Source organism: Melospiza georgiana, chromosome 1 (genome assembly GCF_028018845.1).
Source record: "Melospiza georgiana isolate bMelGeo1 chromosome 1, bMelGeo1.pri, whole genome shotgun sequence".
Classification (NCBI taxonomy): domain Eukaryota; kingdom Metazoa; phylum Chordata; class Aves; order Passeriformes; family Passerellidae; genus Melospiza; species Melospiza georgiana.
In genome coordinates this window covers 32,518,647-32,543,851 of record NC_080430.1, presented here as the reverse complement: position 1 = coordinate 32,543,851, position 25,205 = coordinate 32,518,647, and the positions used below count along the sequence as shown (strand labels likewise).

At 39.5% G+C, this 25,205-nt stretch overlaps 1 protein-coding gene, 1 long non-coding RNA gene and 1 other non-coding gene across 4 annotated transcripts; 1 reads left to right on the top strand and 2 right to left on the bottom strand.

Moving 5' to 3' along the window:
* Positions 1-746: 746 nt before the first annotated feature.
* LOC131080322 (uncharacterized) lies at positions 747-11,907 on the bottom strand. Of its 2 annotated transcripts, XR_009114158.1 has the most exons (4): positions 11,819-11,907; positions 6,668-6,703; positions 3,669-5,065; positions 747-3,095 (listed from the first exon to the last, which is right to left on the bottom strand). It is a non-coding gene; the product is annotated as an uncharacterized LOC131080322 (long non-coding RNA). The 2 variants fall into 2 exon arrangements; XR_009114156.1 differs by having other exon boundaries at positions 747-5,065.
* LOC131094887 (small nucleolar RNA SNORD93) lies at positions 6,326-6,413 on the bottom strand. Its single transcript, XR_009115810.1, has one exon. It is a non-coding gene; the product is annotated as a small nucleolar RNA SNORD93 (small nucleolar RNA).
* Positions 11,908-12,249: 342 nt separating the features above from the next.
* TOMM7 (translocase of outer mitochondrial membrane 7) lies at positions 12,250-17,518 on the top strand. The gene is made up of 3 exons (XM_058018509.1): positions 12,250-12,406; positions 16,047-16,095; positions 17,301-17,518. The coding sequence occupies exons 1-3, from the start codon at positions 12,304-12,306 to the stop codon at positions 17,314-17,316; spliced, it is 168 nt and encodes a 55-aa protein (XP_057874492.1). The 5' UTR covers positions 12,250-12,303; the 3' UTR covers positions 17,317-17,518.
* Positions 17,519-25,205: the final 7,687 nt, after the last annotated feature.

Sequence of the window (25,205 nt, the reverse complement as noted above, 5' to 3'; positions counted from 1 at the left end):
CATCTTGTTCCAAGCCCCCTGCCATGGGCAGACACTTTTCACTAGACCAGGTTGCTCAGAACCCCACCCAACCTGGTCTTAAACACTTCCAGGGATGGGGCATCCACAACTCACCTGGGCAAACTGTTCCAGTGCCTCACCATCCTCACAGCAAAGAATTTTTTCCTAATATCTAATGTAAGCCTCCTCTGTCAGTTTGAATCCATTGCCCCTTGTCCTGTCACTACAGACTCCCTTCAGGAGCTGAAAGGCCACAATTAGGCCACCCTGAAGCCTTCTCTTCTCTAGGCTGAACAATCCCAATTCTCTCAATCTTTCCTGGTAGGAGACGTGTTCTATCCCTCTAATTATCTTGGTGGCCAATCCAACAGATTCATGTCCTTCCTGCACTGAGGACCCCAGAGCTGGATGCTGTACATGTATGTGTGTGAGCTGCAGGTTTTTGAGAATGAAGACAAGCTAGTTTGGGTACCAGTAGCATTCCTGTGGTAAGCACAATCTTCCCTGTCAGTTATAAACCAATTTCTTCATGACAGGGACACTGGAACTCGCCAGGTAGCTGGTGAGAAATGTTGGTGCCTTAGTGTTTTCTTCAGCCTTCAGAAGTGCTGGTTACTCTGCAAGTCTTGAAGGCTTTCTTTGTCAACTGAGACAGCCCTACTGAGAGGGAAGAACACAGCCTTATCAGAAAATTGATTAAATGTGCTTGCTTAAGACTCCCATGTTACAGTAAGATGCCCATGAAATGACCATGGAGAAATAGTTTATTCAGTGCACCTAAAGTGAAACAAAGAGTAGCTTAGAAAAGGCATTGTAACCACTTGTGCATTACACAGAGAACATGGCAAGTACTGAATTTAGTATAAAAGTATCCACCAACCAGACAAGCAGAAAGAAAAAAATATGACTTCCCCCTTCCCCCCCACCCCAGTGTGAACAAGGTTAAGAAGCATTTGTGCAAATGGATATATTTCTGGCTTGGAGCCAACTGGGGAGAGAAAGCAATTGCTATAGATAGAATCCCAGAAGGTGTAACAGAAGTTGTAGCAGGCTGTTGGAGGCTGAAGTATGTCAAGAATGAGGTTAGCAATTAACAGTTCCAGACACTTTATTTAAGTGGAGTCTGCTTACAGGTAGCAGACTCCACAGAATTCTAAACATGGAAGCAGTTGCTAGTGTTCTTTCTACTACTTGAGACAGCAAGTATAAATATTTCTGATTTACTAAGAGTAGGACACTTCAACACGCATTTAAGGGTCCTGGCCACTTGGCAGCAGCAGGCTTTAACTTCCATAGATGTAGAAGTATCTTTTCCCTGTCATTAAAACCCTCCTCTCTGAAGGAACATTACCAGAGGAACTGATCTTGATCAAATATGTATTTTATACATTACATATTCCAATTTTTTAAATCCAAAACTAAGTTTATTTTTCCAATAAAATACTATTGGATTAATTTTGGCACAGGCACACAACATCATCATGCTCTCTATTCAGACAGTACATACATGTATCCTTTATTTTCCATGTAAAGAAATACAGGGACAAGCTTTTGGCCAATCTGCTCCGATACAGTTAATTTGCCTTATCTGTAACTCAGCTGGGCCTGCTCAGCACAACAAACACAACTGTATGTAACAATGATGTGTTTCTGAGGCAGTAATATCTTAACTGCTCTTAAATCACTAATGTTTTGAACATTTCACACACATTTTACAAATAAAAGGGAAAGTTGAATACAAAAAAAATACACAATAACTTGGATTAGTGAAAGAGAAGATCATTATGGAGGTGGATGTGTAAACCTGTGAAGCTTACAGCAGGCAAAACCAGCCATACCCCCAAACCTCAGACTCATCTGCCCCTAATAATGGTTAACAGTTTTCAGCAATGTATAATTAGGGATAAATAAAATAACTTTGAGACTGGAAACCACATTTCTCAAAGCAGCAGTTTTCATTAATTGAATTATCTTTCTTGCTGCTTCTTGAACTGAGGCATCCAGTGGTTTACTATAAAATGAGCCTGTGTACAAATGCCTTCAATTAGTGGTTATTTCAAGGAGAGTTTATGTTCTGCAGAAGAGTAAATGAATCTTTTCCCTTTTGAGATAATTGCATTTTCAGGCCTCTGTGAGTTATGGAAAGTGATGACAATTTGGAGGTGCCAACTCTTTGTGAGGTACAATTGCACAAGGTACAAGGAGAAATGACCAAGAAGCTCCAAGTGGCCTCTTTTATAATATATTCTTACAGACCTTCACACAGCACTTAAAAATGTGTGAAGCCACAACACATTATACATAACAAGAGCCAGACACAGGTTATCATAAAGTTGTTTTGAAAGACTCCAACCTAACCAAATGAATAACAAATATGCCTAAAAATGCAAAGTACTTGTTTTAAAAACAAAATACTACTTTAAAGTGGATCTTTAGGCCTTTGATCTGACTGCCACCCATCTTCTTGGGAAGAATATTCTTCTTAAGATCTACAACCTGGCTGTCAGGCTGCCTGCTATTTCAACAGTGTAAGCTCCTCAGTCTCTACAATTTGGGCTTCTAGCAATAATTTCCACAATGTTTTCAAGAGTTAAAATACTTTATGTTGCAAAGCACTGGATTAGATCTCAAAAACTGGACTTTATTCTTGTTTCTGTAGGTCACCCAGATGGGTAATCTGTAAGGTTACCACTCTGTTCTTCAGTTTCTTCATCTGTAAAATGGGGATAATTATATTCACTAGCTTTTAACAAGCATTTCAAGATATACATGGTGAAGGATTAAGCAGTGTGGATAATCCCTGATGAGTAACACACAGCTGCTAACACACTGACTTATTCACTTTCATATTAGCATCTTTATTTAAACATTCGCAAAACACTCATTTTGTCAAACAGGAACTGCAAAGAGGCTTTTATCCAGCACAATTGTAATTAGAATAGTAGAGAAGTGATGAGACTTTGAGCTCAAGACATGATATATCTGGTATTTTAACTTCAAGTAACTGCAGTAGCAAAAAGAGTTTCCAATTCAAGTCTGCCCTCCGCTGGCTCTAGCAGAACACTGCTAATAAATTTTGGATCAATAGTATCTTTCTGTAATGAAGAGAAGGAAATAAATTAATAGATGCTGATACATTTATTAATTTACACCTTTATTCAGCATTTATAAAAATTTTGTAATAGAAGTTAAATGATTTGTAGTATTTTTTAAAGTCCCATCTAGGCTCCCTGTCACATTCATGTTTTTCAGGATTTCAAAAGCCCATCAAGGTATCATCCATATTAGAGTCACTGGAACTAAAGTACAACATGGGAGGTAACATTCTGCATGTGGCTTTAAAGAAATTTAATAGAAAAACTACAGAAAAATATTTTGCTTGATACAATTAATGACTCTAATAGATAGTGCTGTATGTATTAGTCAAGTACTAAAACAGACCAGGATAAATTTAGTCTAGTACTCTGACACTAGAAGCAGGCTGTCACCTTAAAATATGAGAGGAAAAAAGAAGACCATTTATTACTGTGTTTATTTTAGAAAGAATTTTCCATCACAAATACCACACACAAATAACTCATCCCTAAACTCAGGACTACTCATTTTCCTTTCTATTTTTAAAGTAGGAAAGTAACTGGGGTGTGGGGAACTATCTTATTTATACTTACACCAATTCATCTAGAATGATTTCAACCCCAAGGTGACATTGGTGTCTGAAATACAAAATCTGTATAATTATGTGCTGGATGATGTGATTGAGCTGAAAAGCCTCTGGTTCATGTATCTTGTCATCTTCATGCTTCGTTACACATAGCAGCATTTAATCTCTTGTGACTGCTACCTACACCTAAAATAAAGGAGTACAATATTATTTATTCAGATGTGTACTTTATATACACTTGAAAGAAAGGGAAAATATAAAAGTATTACAGAAATGGCATTTTATTTGGCCTGTTTAAATGCCTGGAAATCAGTGTCAGATTGACAGCTTGTGCCAAATGTGCCTATAGACTTTAAAAAGCAGAACATAAGGAATTTTCACAAGTTCCTCGAATGTCCTCTGCATCTGCTAAAATTCTTGCTGAAATGGTTCTCATTCAAAAATGAAACCTTTAGGAGTCCATTAACATTTTACAAGAAGCAGTGAAAGGCACACAACTAATCTGCTGTTATGGGTTGGGGGTTGGATTTTTTTGTTTGTTTGTTGATTTGTTTTGTTTTTTGGCTCCAGGCAGGAAGCTATGGAAAAGCTACTGAAATCTCATTAATCACTGTAGTGCCTATTGCTACACATCACCCTCTTAAACTGGACTCCAGCATCTAAAATGACTAAAATGCAGTTGTTCTGCACTTCTAGGAGAATGAAGTTTGAGATTTTTAATAATCCTAACTGAAAAGCAGCAGCAGTGATTGAAACACTGATAGGTATTTCCCTGAAAGGCCATTTGTTTTCTGTGCAACAGTGGAAAGAGTGTTAGATGAACTTACAGGCACGTGAATCAGGCTGACAGTATATAGAGAAAACATACTAGTGTGTCTACTCGACAATGTTTTGAAATTAGTAAACTCTAAAAAAGTTTGTCTGGGCTAAATATGGCATATGACTCCACTAAAATAGACAAACTATGGACAGAAATTGTGTATGAAAGGCAAAAGGGAAGTATTTTAAGAGACTAAATTTTTTTTTAGTAGAAGAGTAAAAACTTCATTAACCATGAGTTGTGCTTCATTTAATCTTGATAGCACCAGATGAGACTTGGAAAGAAAGAAGAGAGCTTTCCTTGATCGCCTTCTGGTATCTAGGAGAGGCCTTAATTACTCTTCATTATGATACTAAATTACTGATTCTAATCTTCCATGTGCTGAAGATCTCAAAGAATTTGCAGTGAAATCTGAAGTACTGAAATGCAAAAACTAAAGACGGACATAAACCTTGATACTTTCATCTGCGCTGTTGAATTTCCAAATTCTGAAGGGGAGCAGGAAGCTCAGGCAGCACACACTGATGGAGACTCTGCCAGGGGATGTGTGAACTGCTCCTCACCTTGCTGGTCATGGTTAAGCCCTGTTGAATTAGGAATGTGACAATAGGTTTGTCTTTAAGTTTCTGAAGTCAATTCACCCAAAGTGAACAATGAAGATAAATTAATATCTATGTTCAGTTTAAATAATTAGTTCAACATTTAGACTTACTACAAATTATTCCATTTGTTCACATACATGACACATTTCCTTTGTTGACTGGGCAGTCTTATTCAAGATCTGAAAACACACATATTTTTACCTTTCCTTTTATGATCTGGACTCTGTAATTTGCATTACAAGTTGTTAAAACTATAATAATGACAGCACTAAAACGTAGATTGTGCTATGCTTTTAATTCTATTGAAATGAAAGCTGTACTGAATTAAACTTTAATTTATACTTTAAAAAAATCTTAGTTTCAACAAACACCCTTCTTGTTTTGGAAGTTACAACAAAAAAATATACTTAAGGATATATACAGTAACTGAAATTACATGTCATTTGTTTTACTGGGAATTAAGACAAAACCCTCAACAAACTGGCCACAAAACCACATCAACCTGTTTCAGGTCTACCTGGCATATTTCAACTCAGAGTTCTCCTTTTTGCTTTACTACATGTTTTCTCTTAGCTAATAACCAGAGTTAATTAGTAGCTTGTTGTATACCTTTAGCTTGCAAAATCTGAGCATGCATATGAAAGCTCTATTGTAAATCAGTGAGGGGAGTTCTGTGCATCAATCAAATATTTCACTGTCAGAAAAAGTTGTTTCAGCAGCACTTTTTTGTAGTTGGATGCTAAGAAAGACTATTAACACTTATTGAAGAGAGAAAGCAGAATACGACTTATAGTTAGAATTATTACTTTTCAAATGCTGCAATTCTATGTCCTGTATCAGAGACAAATATTTCATTTTTCTCTGCAAAGACTCAGCTTCATGGTTGTTCCACCACTTCACAATTTACTAAGGTTGGAATTGGTATAAAGGCAAGTATACAAGTAAAGACTTTGGAAAATCAGAATATATTATTTGTTTTCCTCACCTTGTTTAAATAATAGTAAAAATTTGCCTAAAATTAGCATATTTTAAGTCCTTTAAAATCTTTATATATATGTGCTGTTAAAACAACTTATTCTTCAGCAACAAAAATCTATTTGAGATCTGTCTACAAAGAAAAAGTTTACATTAATAAAATATCTTCAGAGGAAAATCCTCCTAGAGTTACCAAAACCTTTGCTGCTCAGCTGCTTAAAAAAAAGCTTAATTAAAAAACAATTTAAAAAAATAAGGGTATTAATTTGGCCTCAGAAAATCCTTTTATCCATCAGATTTTTGCGTATCACCAAATGTATATAAGGAATCAGATTATTGTTTTCATCCTTGGCCAAATATTGCAATCACAAAAACATGCATTGAAGAACTGTTGCACTTTTAGAAAAATGAGCTTTGGCAAAAGGTAGCAGCATGTCTAAGTGTAACATTTAATTTTCAGTATTAAGCAAAGATGTGCAGAATGGGAAAATCACGCTTCAAACAAACACACAGTAGTGAAGCAGGTAATATTCAATTTTTAAGCACATCAACAGTTCTTCTCAGAGGTCTCTAAAAGCTTTTGAGGAGGTTCTTTCAATGCTGTCTCACCTCAGACTGCTGTTTCTCCTTCCCTGGCCTCAGGAGCTGTAATGAAAAACAATGAGATTGTAACTCCATGTCACCACTCAGTTTTTGTTTGTTTTTCAGTAAATAAATTGTACAATTACTGTATTAAATATACAAAATTACTAAACTTTGCTGTTTGTTCTGGCCACTCTGATTATTCTAGTAATTGTCAGCAATTTTCAGCCAGCAGCCAAGCCCCACACAGCCACCTGCTCACTATGCCTCACAAACACTGGGACCAGAGAGAAAATCAGAAAGGTGAAAGCCAGAAAGCTCATGTGTTGAGATAAAGACAGTTTAACAGGGAAAGCAAAAGCTGTGCACACAAAGCAAAGCAAAACAAGGAATTAATTCATTGTTGCCCATGGGCAGGCAGGAGTTCAGCCATCCCCAGGAGAGCAGGGCCCCATCACATCTAACAGTTACTTGGGAAGACAAACACCATCACCCCAAATGTCTCCCCTTCCTCCTTCTTCCCCCCACTTTATTACAGAGCATATCCCATGGTCCGGGATATCCCTTTGGTCACCTGGGATCACCTGTCCTGGCAGTGTCTCCCCCCAGCCTCTGATGTACCCCCAGCCTCACCGGCATGGCAGTACAAAAGGCAGAAAAGGCCTTGGTTCTGTGTAAACCCTGCTCAGCAATAACAAAACTTCTCTATATTATCAACAACCCTGTGTTCAGCACAAGTGGAAAATACAGCTCCATACCAGTCACCATGAAGAAAATGAACTCTATCCCAGCTGAAACCTGCCAGTGACTGGCAGTATCACTTTTCCTGGAAATATCCCATATCAGGCAGTGACCACAGTAGATCCAACAAGTATCATACAGAAATTCATATGAAGATTTTAATTTGGACAGAAATTTTTTATATGCATTACAGCTCTGCATTTCAACTATGCCAAATGTAAGAACTCAAATATACTCACCCCAAACTAATCTAGGTCTCAATAACATTCAGAAGACAGTTTAGAATTCTGGTTACTTTGCACATGAGCTAATTGGACAGCCTAAGTCTTTGCTCTTTTGACCACAGTACTTTCCATTTCCCTTTGTCTCTGTCCTTTCTTGTCTTTGTGAAATGAAAAGGAACATTTCCCAGATCAGTGGTACTGCAGAGAAGCAGGGATTTATTAGACTAAATGAATAGGAATACTAAAATGGAATAGAAGGAACATCACTATTAGGGCACAATAAAAATAGGAAGTTTAGTTGTAACAATGAAGTGAAATAGAATGTCTAGTCGTAATATACTACTATTTTTATTGATATCATAAAGATTCAGCCTGCAGTAGAAATCTGTTGAAGAGCTCTTCCTTATGTTCTTGTGCTATTTATACTGATTTATGGTATAATCCTGAAGTAAGAAACATCCACCATAGCGTCTTTGAAATCTAAGTTCCTCCTAAATAGGGTCAAACTCAAACTTTGTTCCCAAGTAGATGAATTTAATGCAGCTTTCTGTCAGTAAATTGGGGAAATCTCAAATGTGAGATTGCTAAGTGCACAATGGTGGCCTGTAAGGATTTCCTACAAAGTTTACAGTGATTTTTCACAGACTTCAATGTGTCACTGCACTTTGTCTCCTTCATCAGCATCTGAGTTACATGTACTGTTGCATGGCTTTACTTTGTGGTTTGCTGAGATAAATCTTTTAGAGGTCTGGAATTCTTTAACCTGAAAGGTACACTTTGCACTCAAAATGATGAGTTAAAGCCAACTGATCAAGTGATATTATTTCATGAATGTGACACTTCAGCAATTCAGTCATGTCTATAAGAATCTCAATTCTCTCATTTACCAATAAAAATGGAAACATTTGGCCATTTTACCATGAGTACTAGTGATATTTGCTGTGAAAACACTTGTGGAATTACTGCTAATTGAGTCAATAAAACGACAGGTATTCACATTCTTGTTGTCCCAGTTGAAACCTCTGCAATTTTGTTTCTGATTTTATTGTTATTGCTGATCACATGAAGCTACAAGGCACAAGAAATTCAAAGAGAGTTATTTTTTTTGCAACAAAAGACTTTCCACATCTATGGTATCACTAATTTTCTTTTGTCACTCCAACAATTGGGGCTCTTATTCTCCTTAGTTAATGGATACAGCATTCCAAGCAGTTTTGTCTTCATTATCAGCCACAAGAAAAAAAAAATCAAAATCCTTCATAGGAGTGTTACCGCAATAACTTACAAACATGAATACTCACAGGACACCCATAAAATCCTACTTCCATCTTCTCCAGGCAGAGTCATCTCCACCTGTTTTTTTGGGTATTAGGTTTTTTCCCTACAAAACAGCTCATTGTTTCAGGGCCCATCACAGGCACATTTGCTTTTAGAGGCTAATTGCCAATATTTACGTGACTAGCGCTGTCCCATGAACCTGCAGGGAGGATGACTGCTGCTCTCCTTCCCCCTTTGTCCAAGTCAGCAGATCACTGAAAGACTGCTGAGCTCTTAGACCCTCCAACATCCCAGGTGACAGGAGCCAAAGAAAGGCATGGAAAACTTCTGGAGTCAGCACAACCACTTATTGGTTTTTGTTTTGTTGTGGTTTTGTGGGTTTGTTGGTTGGCTGGCTGGCTAGTTGAGGGCTTTTAGTGCAAATATGATATGCTGGACAGTTGGAGACTATGAATGTGTGCTATGATGAAATAAGTGCTCCTCTCCAGTCACAATTCTTAGTTTACAGACATCCTTTCACAGCTTCAGTATGCAAGATTATGTAGATCTCGAGCAGTAACTATACAGGATCAACGTTGGTTTATCTGTATACCAACACACGCCCTTGTGCTCCTCTAGCACTGATTTTGTTTGTGAGAAAACTGGCAAAGTAATAGTAACTTTCTTGCTATTAATTTCCTGGCTTCTGTAGTTAAATTAATGAAACAACCTGCAAGCTTTTAGTCAAACATTCAAATTAGCAGACATGAGAAATGAAGGCTAACATGTTTCTGTGCTCTGAAAATTACTCCTTGACTCAATGTGTGAAGGGAAGAAGGGAAGATCTGGGACATGTGGCACCTCTGGTGAGTATCCTTTCTCAAGAACACCCACAATAACATTATATGCACTGTGTCACGTGTGATACTGTTAAACCAATTCTCAAAGGAGACAGAGCAACTGTTCAACCCTTCTTATCAGGTGATCTGTACTTTTGACCTTCTGAATCCCACTTGCACTAAATTTACAGGAAGGAAAAATACCTTTTTGGATTTCATTCCACCACAGTGGGTGATATTTTATTGCCATATTTTGTAAGAGATTATTAACAAGCTGTGTGCTGTAATGAACAATTGGTTTTGTATGTTTAGAAAGAACAAGCTGTAACAGTAACCACAGTGTGAAAACAGATCTTACTTGGCCTCATCTACAAAGGAAAACCAATTTAGTACCAACTGCTGGAAAACAGGTTCCTGTAAGTCAAAAAAGAGGTTCAATGGTTTGAGTTCTCTTTTGAGTGTGATAATCCATTACTGATTAATGAATGTGCCTCTTGCACTACACTGCTCACAAGAAGAGTAAATTTGTAATTTTGAATGTTGGTACAATTCTACTTATGTGTTCTAATTTGAAACATTTGACAAGTGATATACGAAAAAAAATTGAAATCCAACACAAACCTATGGATAGAAAGACTTGTTCTCTCAATTTTCAGATAGAATTCCCAGAATTTCCCCCCTAAAGGCATATTCTTTTGGGAAAGGTGTACACTAAGTCGTGTTAACTTCATATTGATGTTCATGAATACATAGATACCACTGGTGCCTAACCTTTCCATAGGGATAAGCTATTCAGTATAAAGGAGACACTAAGAAACTCTATGCCTCTACTTTATTTGTCAGGTATCATTAAATGTGTGTCAGTGCTATGACTAGAAATAGTGGTGTATCCCACATTTAATGTGTATGGAAGCACAGGGCACTGGGACTGGTGTAGAGCAGGAAAGGCTGTCCATCCTATAACATGACTGCACATCTGTGCCATGACCTCACCAAAATATTCTTTCATAATTCACACACCATGGCAAAAGCAAGCCATGAGCTGCCAGAACCTCTCATGTTGCCTGCAGTTTGCTACCTGCCTGTGCCTGGAGAGCAAGTAGTGAGCTAAAAGCTCCTGTTTTTATCATCTTGAAATAGCAGAACAGGGATTCATACACTGGACAGGCATGCATACACTGGAAGAGTAAATGGTATATATGAATCAGTAAGATTTATTGTATCCCTGGATTCTTTCTTGTCTCTAAAAAGCAATGACTTGCTGTTTTTCTTAATGGGACAAGATGGCTACAGAAGTTCAAGTAACTGCTGTAGGCAAACCAATATATAAAATGCAGAGCTTTGCTATAGGAAGCAGACATGATACAGCCTGATGGTGTTAACTGCTGCAGCTGCATTAGTAATAGCAGAACCTGAAGACCTGCATCTGGCTTGGATCTGGCATTACAGCAAAAGGCAGGAGTAGCCTCCTGAGAAAGAATGAAAACATGGTAAAAACATGATATAAATGATTGATTCAAAGGCATAGACACTACACAGCAAGATGTCATGTAAGTTGTGTCAAATAGAGTAGCTTGGTGGTTAGGGCACTCCAAGGACAAAGGCCACTCAGTTATTAGTTATAAAACAAAATGCCTCAGTGCTTATCTGGGCTCTGAGGTTTTTAAGGACAACAAGCTCCAAGTGCTGTACTGCCAGTTTTTAGATATCAGGTCTCCCTCCATATTTCTAGTCAAGTTTTCACTCCCTCAACTTTGTTTTCATGAACTGGATACATCACTTCACCTGGTATCAAAGATCACAGAATATCCTGAGTTGGAAGGGATCCACAAGGACCATCGAAGTCCATCTCCTGGCCCTGCACAGCACATGCCAAGAGTCACACCATGTGCCTGAGAGCGTTGTCCAAACACTTCTTGAGTTCTGTCAGGTTGGTGCTGTGACCACCTCCCTAGGGAATCCAGTGCCCAACCACCCCCTGGGTGAAGAATATTTTTCATATTATTCTCCTTTTAATACCAAGCCTAAACCTTCCTCGACACAGCGTCATGGAGCCGCATTTCTAGTTTCCTCCAGGCACGCTTTTCCTTATTACTCCATCTTTACCCTTCACTTACCAAAGGCACTTCCTACCCTGCAGAGGCGGCGTGTGAGCAACACCTCGAGAGCTCCGGGAAGAACAAGCACAGGAGCGCGGCAGCTCAGGAGCCAAGGCGGGCAGGAAAACCCACAGCGCTCGCAGCCCCCGCGCCCCTCACAGCCGCCAGCCCCGCTGGGCCCATCCCGATCCCGATCCCGGGGCCGATCCCTCAGCCTGCGGCGCTGGAGGGCGGCCGGGACAAGCCCGCCAGGGTTGCAGCAGAGAACACCCAAGGGGCAGAGAACAGCTGCGGGGCAGAGGCCACCCGAGGGACGGAGCACACCCGGCGCACGGAAGGCACCCCGGCGCCGCCATTTCCTCGGCCGCCCGAGGCGCAGCCCCGCTCCCCGCCCCGCAGCCGAGCGATGGGTCCCGCCCAGCGCACGGCGCTGTTACGAGAGCGGCTGCGCTCCTCCTCCTTCTCCTCCTCTTCCTCCTCCTTCTCTCTGCCCCGCCGCCGGGATGCCGAAGCTTAGCAAGGAGGCCAAGCAGCGGCTACAGCAGCTCTTCAAGGGCGGCCAGTTCGCCATCCGCTGGGGCTTCATCCCCGTAGTGCTCTACCTCGGTCAGTGCCGGGCGGGGGACGCGCGGGGGCCCTCGGCGGCCATTGCCGCGGCCGGGTCTGGGGCGGCCGGCTCCGATGGCCGCCCCCCGGCCCGTCCGGACGCTGCCGGGGAGCGTCGGGGCCGAGGGAAGGGCCCGGGGGGGGCCCAGGGCCGCCCCGCCGCGCTGCCCCCGCGGCCATGGCCGCGCATGTGCGATGGGGAGGGCGGGGTTGCCCTTGGCAGAACTGAGACGGGGAGGCTTTTTGTTGTAGTTGGGTTTTTTGTTTGTGTGCTTGTATGGTTTTTGTTTGTTTTCCCCCCCTTTTTTTGTAAAGAAGAAGTATGTGATCTTCCCGCTCTACTCGGCCCTAGCGAGGCCACATGTGGAGTGCTGTGTCGAGTTCTGGGCTCCTCAGTACGGGAAGGACAAGGAGCTGCTAGAGAGAGTCTAGCACAAGGCCACGAAAATGATTAAAGGGACTGAAGCATCTCTCTTATGAGCAGAGATTGCGGGTGCTGGGCCAGTTTAGTCCAGAGAAGAGAAGACTGGGAGGGGATCTCATTAAAGTGTACAAATATCTTAAAGGCAAGGGCTAAGAGATTGGAGCCAGACTCTTTAGTAGTGCCCAGGTACAGGAAGGGGAGTAACGGCCATAAACTAGAACACAAGAAGTTTCACGTCAACATGAGGAAGAAATTCTTCACGTTGAGGGTGGCAAAGCCCTGGAACAGGCTGCGCAGGAAGGTCGTGGAGTCTCCCTCTGTGCAGACATTTAAAACCCAGCTGGACACATTCCTGTGTCACTTGCTGTAGGTGACCCTGCCTTGTCAGGGAGTGGACTAGGGGATGTCTAGAGGTCCCTTCCAAGCCTGACAATCCTGTGGTTCTGTAATAAAGAGGTTTTTGCCCCTTTTTCTCCCTGGAGGCTAATCCTGTATGAGGGCCCCTCTGGGGAGTGGGCAGAGCACCAAAGCAGCCGAACAGCAAATGGGGCTGAGATTTAACCCTGTGTCAGTGACTGCCCTATAATAGTCAGAGCTGTGCTTTGTGCTCCTGGGAGTCTGGTGAGCAGAATGCTGGGAGCCCTGCTTCATGGCACTGGGGACATTGCCAGCTTCTGGCTGAGATTAAATTTCCAGCAACAGGCATACAGGTTACAGTCTGTGTCCCACCAAACATGGTGTGGCTCCTGTTTCCAAGCTGCAGTGGAATGTTAAGGGGATGCCTTGCTATAGTGCCTGGTGCCCTGGATATATTTTGCTTGCTCCTGTCATCAGGCTAGCCAGGCATCACTACCACACAATATTTCTCCTGCTGAGTTAGAGCTGTATGCCATCAGCTGTCCTTATTTAAGAGAGGCTGGACACTTTTATTCACTTCGTTTGTAACAGAGGGGCCCAGGAAGGCTGATCCCTGCAATTCATTTGGCTTACTTTCTGCCCAAACTGTTGGGCTTTTTGGGAAAAGCACCTAAACCAGACAGGCATCTTTGCATTGGATGCAAACATGAAGGAGGGCTGGGAGCTTGAGATGTTTCCAGTCAAATCTGAGAGGTTGTTTTGATTAATTGAAGGGAGTGCAGTGCCTGGTTTGAAGGGCTTTGATTGTTTATACCTAACAACCAGGAAAACGTTGTTCTCATCAGCTGTTATAGAAGTGCTTTAACAACTGCAAGCAAAAGAAGTCACTTCAAAAACTATGGAAAAAATAATTAGCATTATTAGGTCTGCTTTTCCATTGCATTTCCATTTTTAGTTTATAAATTCTTTTAAATTAATAAGTTTTGGGTGGGAATTTCAACAGTGATTTGTAACCTAATTTGTTGTTGAAGTTTTGTTTAGATTTTACTTCCCTGACAGTGTCTGTGGATGTCAGAAAGATGGTCTTTCTTCTTAGTGACATCAGAGTGTCACATTAGTGACAGTAAAAAGTTACATTGGTGACAATAAATAGGTTACTTCAAATTGTATAAAGCCACCTTACTGTATTTACAGTTGCACTAGCATCGGGGTGTGTAGTATATTTTTTGTTATGTAGCAGTGAGAAATTTAAGTTGTAGTAGTTTAGATTCATATCTCCAGAAAATAAGTGTGTTGTACCAATCTACATTGCCTTCTTATAACTTTATTTGCAGTAATGAAAATATAAGCAGATGGGAAGGGGAAGAGCAGATGCCACCTTGATTGCCATAGACATTTGGAGGTGGCATGTACCCAAAGTCTGCAGGATTGGAAGAACCTCTTCTCTACTAGGATTACTTTTGACTCTGGGAGGGAAGGTGTGACCCCATATGTATCAAATACATGCTGAACTAAAAATAGGCAAGGAAATGATCAGCAAATCTGAGCCTGTAACTTTCTCTGTAAGGTTTTCTAGCTCAGGGCATGTACGAGGAGTGCAGTATGAGAATGTGCAGTTACAGGTCATCGGTGGGGTTTTGTTGTATTATTTTAAACTTTCTTTAAAGTGGCTGCCCTGGTTTTAAGTCAGTAAATTAGACCAATGCACTTTTGTTAAACCTAATTTGCTTACTTAAAAATCTAGGGGTGAGGGAAGGAGGCAGAAACATCCACACACACCCTGTGGCTGCAATTCATGAATTTTTAAGCTGTGCTGCTGGACAGTATGGCAGCCAAAGAACTTGGGTCAGGATGTCTAATAGTGTCAAATCATCCAACGTTATCTTCAAAGACCTTTCCAGTGCCTGTGAAGTTAATGGAAGTTTTTCCATTAACCTTTGTGGCCTGTGTTTCAGGCAACATGACATTAATTATTTATTTTCTGTAAACGAGGGAAATAATATAATTTTCATGAAACCTTCACTTCTAGATAGCCAGTGAAGTATTGAACAGTGCCTGAATTTTTTTGCATGATTCTGTTTCAAGACTTTTGTATCACAGTCCAGAGAACAAAGATACTTCATATTCCAAACCTTCAGCTGCTTCCCTAGTATACATATACTTTAGTGTATTTGAGTTATTGGGGGCTGGGGATGAACTCTTTGTAGTTAACTGTCATTTCATTTTCCTGGGTATTAGAGAACAACTTGTTGGTTTGCAAGCTTTAGTAGTATGTAACTTCCTCCAAAAAGGGCCAATCAGAATGGAAGATTTGAGGTTAAATTGATTTAACATTTAGCATTCTGTCATGCTAAATTGAGTGAACTGTTACTGAAATACTGCTTTTAGGGTGTGTCTCAGATGTCAATTGCCTGTTAAGCTTCAAGGTGCTTACTCTACACCAGTTTTAGGTGTCTTTGTTGGTAGAGCCCTGCTAGGTTGCTTTCTGGACAACATTTAACATCTGTGGGTTTGTGTGTGTAAAACTATGAATGTCTTGATCTCTGGCATAGATGACTTCTTTCATCACTTACAGTTAGTTGATGCTGAATTTTAGGTCAGGTAAAGATGCAGGTAAGACTTTTTAAAAAAAGAAAAGTTTACATTGGTATTTATTTTCTTGCTTTCTAACTCTTGTAAGAATGTGCAGTTTTTACTCAGGGTAGTGCACAGCTTCATGAATCACAATTCTACGTTCAGTAGTTTTCATTTTTATTGCTATTTAACGGGCTGGAATAACTTCACAGAGATTTAACTGTGTAGGAATCTGTACATACTTGTTTATTTTTATATATGTATGTAATGTATGTTTCACTTCAGGTTTTAAAAGAGGTGCAGATCCTGGAATGCCTGAGCCAACTATCTGGAGGTATGTATCGGTTCCAAATGTACGTACAAACCCAGTGCAGATAATTACTGGTTTGGGTGTTATTTCTGGCCAGCTACAGTTGTGAATGATGCTTCCATCCCTTGCTTTTAATTGTTGTGGTTCTTGTTTCTTTGGAAATTCACATGAAAAGTCAGCAAAGTTCTAGTTCTTGGGAAGACCTTTCTTATAATCTTGCATAGTTTTTAAGATATGGAACTTCCTGTGTATTTTCCATGACAGCTGCCCTTCTAATCTGTTGTAGAGCTAGTTTGTGCAAGTTTCTGCACTGAACAATAACTTCTCAGATTTCTAGCACAAATTGAAACCAAAATCCAGTCTCCTTCTGCCTTGGCAAATGTGGGAGTAGCACTGCATAATAAAAGGTGCATGAAATAAAGGGCTGTCTCCTTCAGTATTAGTCACTGTCATGAAGCAAAGTGGATTTGGCTCATGTTGCCTCTTTCTTGTTGGACTCTTTATTATGCTGCAATGTTATGGCATTAGTAATGCTTACATTCAGTGACATTTAAGTTCTATTGAAGGGCTTCCTTAGGTCTAACTAATTAAAGTTTTGGAGAAAGGATGGCTCTCCTGTTTTTCAAGAAATGCCTTTGATTACTGTGCAGGAGCAGATATTCCTAAAACAAATTATTGATGGACTGTATTGTTTGCAAAGTCATAGATTAACTCTTCTTGATTTACATAGTTACAGTGTATAGAAATCCAGTTTTTAGGATTCAGCAATTCAGTAGAAACAGTAGAAAATATGGGGAAATAGTAGTAAGATCATATTACAATTTCAGTGGAATTTAGTGTTGTCTTAATAACCAAGTTGCTGCAGTTGTTTGCTTGCTGACAGTGTTTCTATGTTTAATTTCACTGGTGGTTTGAGACTTCCTTTTTGGGTGTGCATCTGTACAGTGTAAAAGATGTGTTTTGTACCAGAATATATATACATAGATACAATGAACAGATGTTTTGTCTAATCTGAGGCTTACAGATGCTCATTTTTGTGAGCACATGTTGGTGCTCTCTAGCCTTAAATTTCACTTTCAAGGTGGCATTATTTCAGTATTTTGGGGGCTAGTGTTTATTCTGTACATTTGTAGAGCTATTTCTCCAGACTTGTGTTTTACAAATATAGATTTTAAAGACAAGTACCTGCTGCAAATCTGACTCTGATTTCCTCCCCCCTCCCCTTTCAGTCTACTTTGGGGCTGAAGGCTGTGGTGGTCCTGTTTAGAGGCAGCCGATGGACAGAGTGTCAGAAGATGCGTACATTCCGGAGGATGAGGCCGACACTTAGACCAGCTGGTTCAGTCAGCTTGCTAATGCCATAGGTTGTACATACAACAAAATGGAATTTATATGGACCTAACTTATTTGCATTACGGTGTAATTAAATAAATACTGTTTGAATGGATGCATATTGTTTTTAAGTCTTTACATAATATAATGTAGTGGTTTCTTTATTACAGAAAGCCATGGTGGGGGTTTTGTTGTGGTTTTTCCCAAAATATGGTGATATTTAACTCCCATACTTATCCCTGTTAACGATTGCCTTTTGGGTAAAGATTTGTCTTTATCTTCACAGTAACCAAAAAGTTGAGCTAATGTTTTAAATACTTCAGTATTCCTCTAAAGTTCCTCGCCCAAATGTTGGTAAGCCTCTGTGGATGGTTACTGTGCTGATGCACTTCAGGTTTTTTATCTTCTTCTAGATTCTTTTATCTGTGGATACAGTAAGGATTGAGGGATATGTATGTTTGTGTTTTCTAGCACAGTCAGATACTAAAAAAGTATACTTTCCTGCTAAACTTACCTTTAAATGATCTCTATGTTTTCTGGGATTTAGGATGGGGTGGGAGGACACAACAGTTGAATGCTCTGTGTGTATGTGTATAAATTGCTCATACTGTAAGAGAAAGTTACTAATGTATAACTGAAGGAAGAAAACAAGTATACACTAAACAAGGTATGTGCTTCATTTTTATGCCAAAGTCTTGGTCTTTGGACCATGGTTGTTTTGGTTTCAATTAGTTTTCTCCCTTTTAACTGAAGTTCAAGCACTTAAATGGTGACTTTTTGGTTTCTGTTAAATAGAAGCTGTTTTGGGTAGATTGCTCTCCCTTCCAGAACTGTGTAGGGTAGTTTGTATCTCTGCAGTGATTTTTTAAAAATAATGTTTATTTTCTCCAAATTATCATTGCAACAAAGGTATTCTAGATTTTGGCATGGCTTTTTTTTTAAAATCCCATGGATTTTTCAGGCTTTTTTTACATTAATTAAATGTTTAAGAATAGGAGATTCCTCAGTTTTTAATCTACCATTACAATTCACAGTAAAATGTTACTGTGTTTAAGGGCTCTGATTGGAGAAACAGAGAAATGAGTAATTGAAAAAACTTAAAATGAAGGACAAGAATTGGAAAGAAAAAAGGGAAAATTTTTATGAGAACTAGTGCAAACCAACATGTTCTTTAAAATTCCACTAATCATGATAACTCAGTCAAATGCCATGAAAAACTGGCATGGCTAATGCTGATAGACTGCTGACAGTGGAACAGTGCAAGGGCTGAATGCAGAACAGTGTCTCGTGACCGTGTATCTTCTGCTAGTGCAGCCCTCCTAGTGCCTTTTCTCTTACAGTAACTTGAGATTAATCTAACTGCTCACAGTCTCAAGTTATTAAAGAAATTAAATTTTTGATTATTTTTCTTGACTAATCCTAATGGTAATATTATTGAAATAATCTGTTGGTACTTGGTAGTGGCTTTAATCACGATTATGAACATTTTTCTTCTGTTGAATTTTGTGCAGTAACCTGAGATGTTCAATACTAAGAGATACAGTATTTGGTGTGAAGTAACTCATATTTCTCAATCAGATTTTACATTTCACAGGGGTATACAATACCCAAAATGCAGCAGTGGGTGGATGGACCCAAACACCTGCAGAAGGGTATTTCATGTGCCTTGTGTGTCTGACATCTGGGGATGTGGTTTGTGGGTGGTAACCACCACATGGTTGCTCTGGCTGCTTTCCAAGAATTATAGTATTTGGCAAGAGGTAGAGAAATAGGGAAGTGTTTCCTCTTTCAGTAAAAGTTTTACAAAAGCATGCATATGTCAAGCACAGGCCAGATTCTGTGACGTGTCCATGCTGGAAGTTTGTCTTAAAAATAGTTTCGTTTCAGATTTTTTGCAACTTGGAATTCCTGGATAAATATTGCTTATGAAATTCTTACTTTGAGCACATTGGATAGGAAATTTTTGGTAATTCACTGCTACTGAAGTATGTTTCAGAAAAGTTATTAGCATAGAAATATTGGGTTTTCAGATTGAGGAGGGGAAAATGTCTTTTATAGTACCTTCAATTCAGGTTACATTGAATGCCAGTATGTAATATAATGTTTTTTGTTTATGTGTCCAGACTTTCATTCCAAATAGTGTTCTTACTGTAATTAAAAGGTGAGTGAAGCTTCTCCTTAAATGAACATTTATATTCTTCCCTGGTGGAAAAAAAAAAGAAAAAAGAAGAGAACAAGTATTAATCATTAAGTCTTGGTAATTAATTGTATGGTACCAAAAAGAAAAAAAAAGAAGGTATTTTTTTTTTCAAGTTTGAAAATGAAGAAATCTTTGGTATGGATGTTGTGAAGTTACTTTGCAGTTTTTGTAATTTTCACAAAATTTGGATGTGTTTGTAAGAGCAGATTATTGGTTTGGGAAGTTTTACATTAAAGAGATTCCTGTGAAGAATGTTAATTCCCTTAAGAAAGGTCAGAAATATGCTTGTTTCAGCAAGACTAGAGATTTTTTGGTGGTGCTAGGGAGAAGAGAGCCAGGTCTAAGGGGTAAGGTGGAAGAACTTTCATGTTGGTCAAGGCTGGGGACTTTAATTCGTTGTTATTAATTTCAAGTGTTCTAAGCTGATTTTTTCCTTTCTGTTTTTCTTCCAATAGAACTTGAGAAAATTTTATTTTACTGTCACATAGGAGAACCTAGAAAAGAGCAAGTTTTCCTGCTTGACTGTATTGATCTCTGTCACTGAATCAGTGCCTTCTGCAGCCAGGTGTAGATTATTTTCTGTGATGGGGTTTGTGATGGAGTCCTGTGAACTCTTAGTGTTGGAATAAGGCCAGTGAGCATAGTTTACTTAAAAATGGGCTCTGGCTACCACAGCTGAGCTCAAGGCTGCAGTGTAGATGTGTGAAATAAAATCATTGATGCCTTCCTGAGTTGGGTGGAGATTGTACTGACTTTGAGGTATCATGTTGATCATAGCCTGGAGATAGGGATTGTTTGGCTTTTTACTTTGTGCCTTCTAAGTGAGGGATGTGCAGTGTGCTTGTGGTTGCCTCAGTGTCAGGGAAATGCCACCTGTCACTGGAGCCTGTTGTACCTGGTGACAAGCAATTGTGCAAGGGACAGAGAGGGAGTCTTGTGAGTTTGATGGTTTTCTTGGTCTTGGTGCATGGACTGTGGACATCCTGCTTAGGAGGGTAGAAAAAGGATAGTCAGTTTAGTGTCATCACTAAAGGGGGAAAAAAAATCTGGTTTTCAGTATAATTTTATTCTTAATAATTTGATCTTCAAAGGAACTTGTGTGCTCCATAAACTTTTCAAGGCCTGGCCAGTTGTGAGGCAAAATCAAGGTGATGGGGAATTTGTAACAGCAGGTTTTTAATTTTGCTACAAATTTCTGGTGTAGACACAACTGGTACAAAGTAACTGTGCTGTATCTCACATATGAAATATAGAGCCTGTGTGTTTTTTTTCCTTGATTGAATTCACCAGCAAAGCTCCTGTTAGCTGAACTATAACACTTAAACACATAAAGTGTGCAGACTGAATCAATGTTCAGAATTTTGTCACAACAGGCCTGTTTTGGTGAAGTATAAAACTTGTCTTTTGCTACTTCGTATGGCTGTCTTCCAAAATGGGTATAGATGACAAAGAACTGCTGAAGATTTCATCTTCTTGCTTTGTGTGGTAAATGAAACACACATCTAACATAATGGTTTTTATCAGGAGAATTGCTAAATCAAACTGTATATACCCTGGATGCTTTTGGAAATATTTTCTTACAGTCTTGGAATTTAAGCTATGATGGTACTGATGATATGTGGAAATTAAAGCTCATTACATCTGTTTTCACCACAGGAGGAGAGACCACATCCTGTTAAATGTCATATGACTTATTTATTTTTTACAAATAATGACTTAATTGCAATTTCTAAGTACTTTTTCCATGATGGTTTGTGATGCAATAGCCATTTCTTGGTTAAGCTTGTGGGTTACATACATTGTTTCTTGGTCATGGTTATGTTAATTCAGGATTAGAGGATGGGTTACATGGAGGGAATGTTTATCTGCTGTGTGGAAAAGAATATGGCAGGGCAAATCAAATCTCACTGTTTTGATTCTGATGGTGAATGTTTGTTTGTTGTTTTAAACATTTTCTCAGAAATTACTTTCTCAGGAAAGGCAATCTTAGATTCTGGTCACTAAATAGAAATCCAGATTGCAAAATTTCTGTAGAGTATTTTCTGCTGACTGCCAAAATCAGTCTTGAAAATATAGGAGGATTTGGTTTAATCTGATTAGTTACAGAAATTGCTTGATTTTGCTAGTAATTCATGGAGGTATTACTTCAAGGATGAAGCCTACAGAGGTTGCGTTTCTTTTGAGAGTAAGGGAGTAGGTGGGTTTTGGTTTTCCCCTTATCAGGAAGAGGAAAGAAATTCATTGAGAGAGATCAGAAATTGTTATCTAAACATTTGACTTGAAAAGCAAGGGCTTAATCACAAGGTTTCTAGTTATACACACACACACACACACACATATATATATATATATATATATATATATATATGTGTGTGTGGTTTTTTTTGTTTGCTATTACCTTGACCATGAGGACTTTGATGTATACTAGTGCATACTTACCTTTCCATCATTTTATCTTTGAAATGGAAATTGGAAAATACTATTAGTTACAAATAACAATGACAAACATAGGGGGAAGTTTGCCATCAAGCTAAGCCAACCTGTTGAGTCATTACTGCTGAAAAGGGATGCTGCTGCCATGCTTAACTGATGGTGTAACTCTTCCATCTCTTGTAGCTTCAGCCTGGTTTAGCTAATCTCACCATCAGCTGTTGATAAAATCTGTGGAGGCATTAGAGATGCATGCAGTCTCATTCAAGTAGTTGTTCTCTCTGTCAAAATTTAGTGTTTACACCAATAGCAGGTAGGGAATGGTACTGCAGCCTGGGAGGCTGGTCAGGTTGAAATGTTTTCCTCTTTTTTTTTTTTCCTTAGAAGTTTCTTACTCAGTAAAGTATGGTTAAAAAAATTAAAAATGGTACTTCAGAGACTATCCCTTACCCCCACCCCCCAGTTTTCTATTACAGATGACTTTAGTTTTAGGTTGCATTCTGTCTTTTTGTTTTTTTGGGGGTTGTTTTGGTTTTTTTCCTCTCTTGTCCAGCATTCTGGTGTTACAGCAGCTCCTCTTAGGGATATTTTGTTTCTCATCTTAAGCAGTGTTTCTGAATACTGTGGGTTTTTCTTGCATACTGTATAATGTATGCATGCTTTTCAACATAGCTTTACCTTCTTCCTTCTTTGGGAATTTAAAATCAGGATGAAGGGAACTGGTCATCTGTGAAGCATTCCAGAATCTCAGTGTGAGGTTAACGACTGAGGGTGAATGGAAATGTGGGGAAAGGCTATCTGGGATGTGCAGGGCGAGGCTGGTCCTGTACAGCAGCTGCCAAAATGCTGCTTTGGTGGGTAATTTCCTATTTTTCTAGGTCATTATTAACAAGTCTTTTTTTATTTGGGTTGTGTTAGTGGGAGGGTTTTTTGAGTTTTCTTTGCTCAGTGAGTTGGCTGTCAGTTGGATGAGTTCTCTTCAATAGAAGTGTTGGGGCATTGTTGCTGAGTGTAGTTAGGATTGCTCATCACTTTTTACTATTGTTCTAGGTTTTTTATGTGTTTGTGTTGGTCTGCCAACTAAAATAAATGCCTTTGTATGTTTTACTGATGTAAAATAGTTTCTACACAGCAAACTGGAAAAAGAGTGATAAGTTGGTTCATTTGAGAGGCCCTGTAACATGCTCAGCAGTGTTTAGGTCTTCTCTGATTTCATCTCCGTTCCCTATTGGAAATATTTGTGTGTCAAAAGCACCAGTGAGTGTTGGTTTCAGCAAGTGGTGCTGATCCTGGGAGCAGTCCCTGAAGTTGCCACTGTGACAGGAGATTGATGGCCAGCAAGGCAGCTGCTGCACTGAAGGGCCCTGAGAGCTGTGGAGGAGCCACAGGTGAAACAATGGCAGCTCAGTGACACCATCAGGAATAACACTGCTCCAGGAAGGACTTGAAAGTTGACTTCCTCACCCAACAAGTGGTAATCTTTGCTCATCTTCTGCACCCTAAAACGTGGCAGCATTTACATATTCACTGGAATTGCTGACAGCCTGGGTAGCCATCAGCTGCAGGGCGCGGGTGGAAGTGTTGGTGCTTGTCTGTCAGTTGCAAGGGGTTTCAGCTCCAATTCTTACACGAGTTTTGGTGTTTCAGGAGATCAGTGTGAGTGTGCTTATATGGAGTGTATATAGTAACTAATGGTGATCTCAGGAAGCCACTCTCTGCTGGGAGAAGTGAAACCAGGAGATGGTTTCCCTTTTTTTTTTACCCCCTCTGTTCTCACATGTTAGGTCCAGTGTGGGATCTACTTTGGGTCTTTTAGCTATTATTGGCATAGTAAAGCCCATAAAGGTCTCTGAACAAATGGTCACTAAAAGCAAATTCCTGTGAGTATAAGCAGTGAAAAGGCCAAGCCAGGCTTTCCTATGTTTCCTGAGCATGTGCCAGGACAGTTAAAGTAGGATCTTACATGTTGTTAGAAAACCCATTCACCACAGACATCTTTCAAGATCTCCTTGAGATCTCCTCATTCCTTCTCCAGATGTTGCTCAACTTGAGATGACGGTTTTACCATATTGGGCAAAGCAGTGGTTTGTTTTGTTTTGAGCATCTGAGATGTGAGCAGTGGGTGGACTGGTCACTGTTTTGGCATCCCCGGTGGTGGAATGCATATGTGGACAATCAGATCACTCAGAGGAAGAGGAGAGTTTGCTGACATCCTTATCCACATTCCAAGGCATGCCTTTCATCTGTGCATCTTCACCACTGTGCCAGAAGGAAAAGTGAGGGTAATTCATAATCTACCATTTGTAGGGGCAAAGCTTGAGGGACTTCTGCTGCCTGCGTCCCCTGTGTGGTCTGTGAATTCCTCTGAGTTGGGGTATATGAGGTGCCTGCACAGCTACAGTGCTGCAGATGATGCAGCCAAGGAAAGTTTCAGTGGTTTGGTACTCCGGCTTAAGTCTTGTTCTGTTTTGTGAGGGTTTTTTTCCCACATAAGAATATGCATTCATGGTATGTGGCTTGTCCATACTAGTGAAATATAAAAGACAAATGCATGTTGCTGCATTGCTCAGCGGCAATATGTTGATTTATATTGCTTAAGGAAATAACTTAAATTTCTTTTTTTCTACTTCTTGCAGTAGGGGCCAGAAATGTTTAACCAAACTTGGAAAATTCCCCTGGATGACAGCAATAAAACTAATCAGAGGATAGTATTTGTGTCAAAGTGGTTAATGTGGTTGTCTCACCACTTTATTTAAAAGAGACTATTTGACTTGTAAGAAGATCCTTACAAACAATTTTATTGGGTGTTCTTATTAAATATAAGGCACTTGTCCATTTGTTTCTCTGGAGCATTGATGGTTTATCTTGTTCATTCTTAAGTGTACTTTTCAGTGCATCTGGTTCCTTTATATCCTATTTTAAGAATTGTATGGTAATCAAGTTGTCTATGTGTGTACATATGTGCTATGTAGAGAACTGGCCTAATCACACAGGGATGTTCTTGAAAGTGGTTATTCTGATAATTGCAGGTATTAGAAGCTGGATATATTAGAGTGCTTTAGTCTTATTTAAAGTTCACAGGGATTATACAAGCTTTTTCTTAAAAATTGGCTTTTATTTGTCTTAAAAAGGTAAAAAAGTCATAAATATCATCTCTCAAATGTATAAAAAA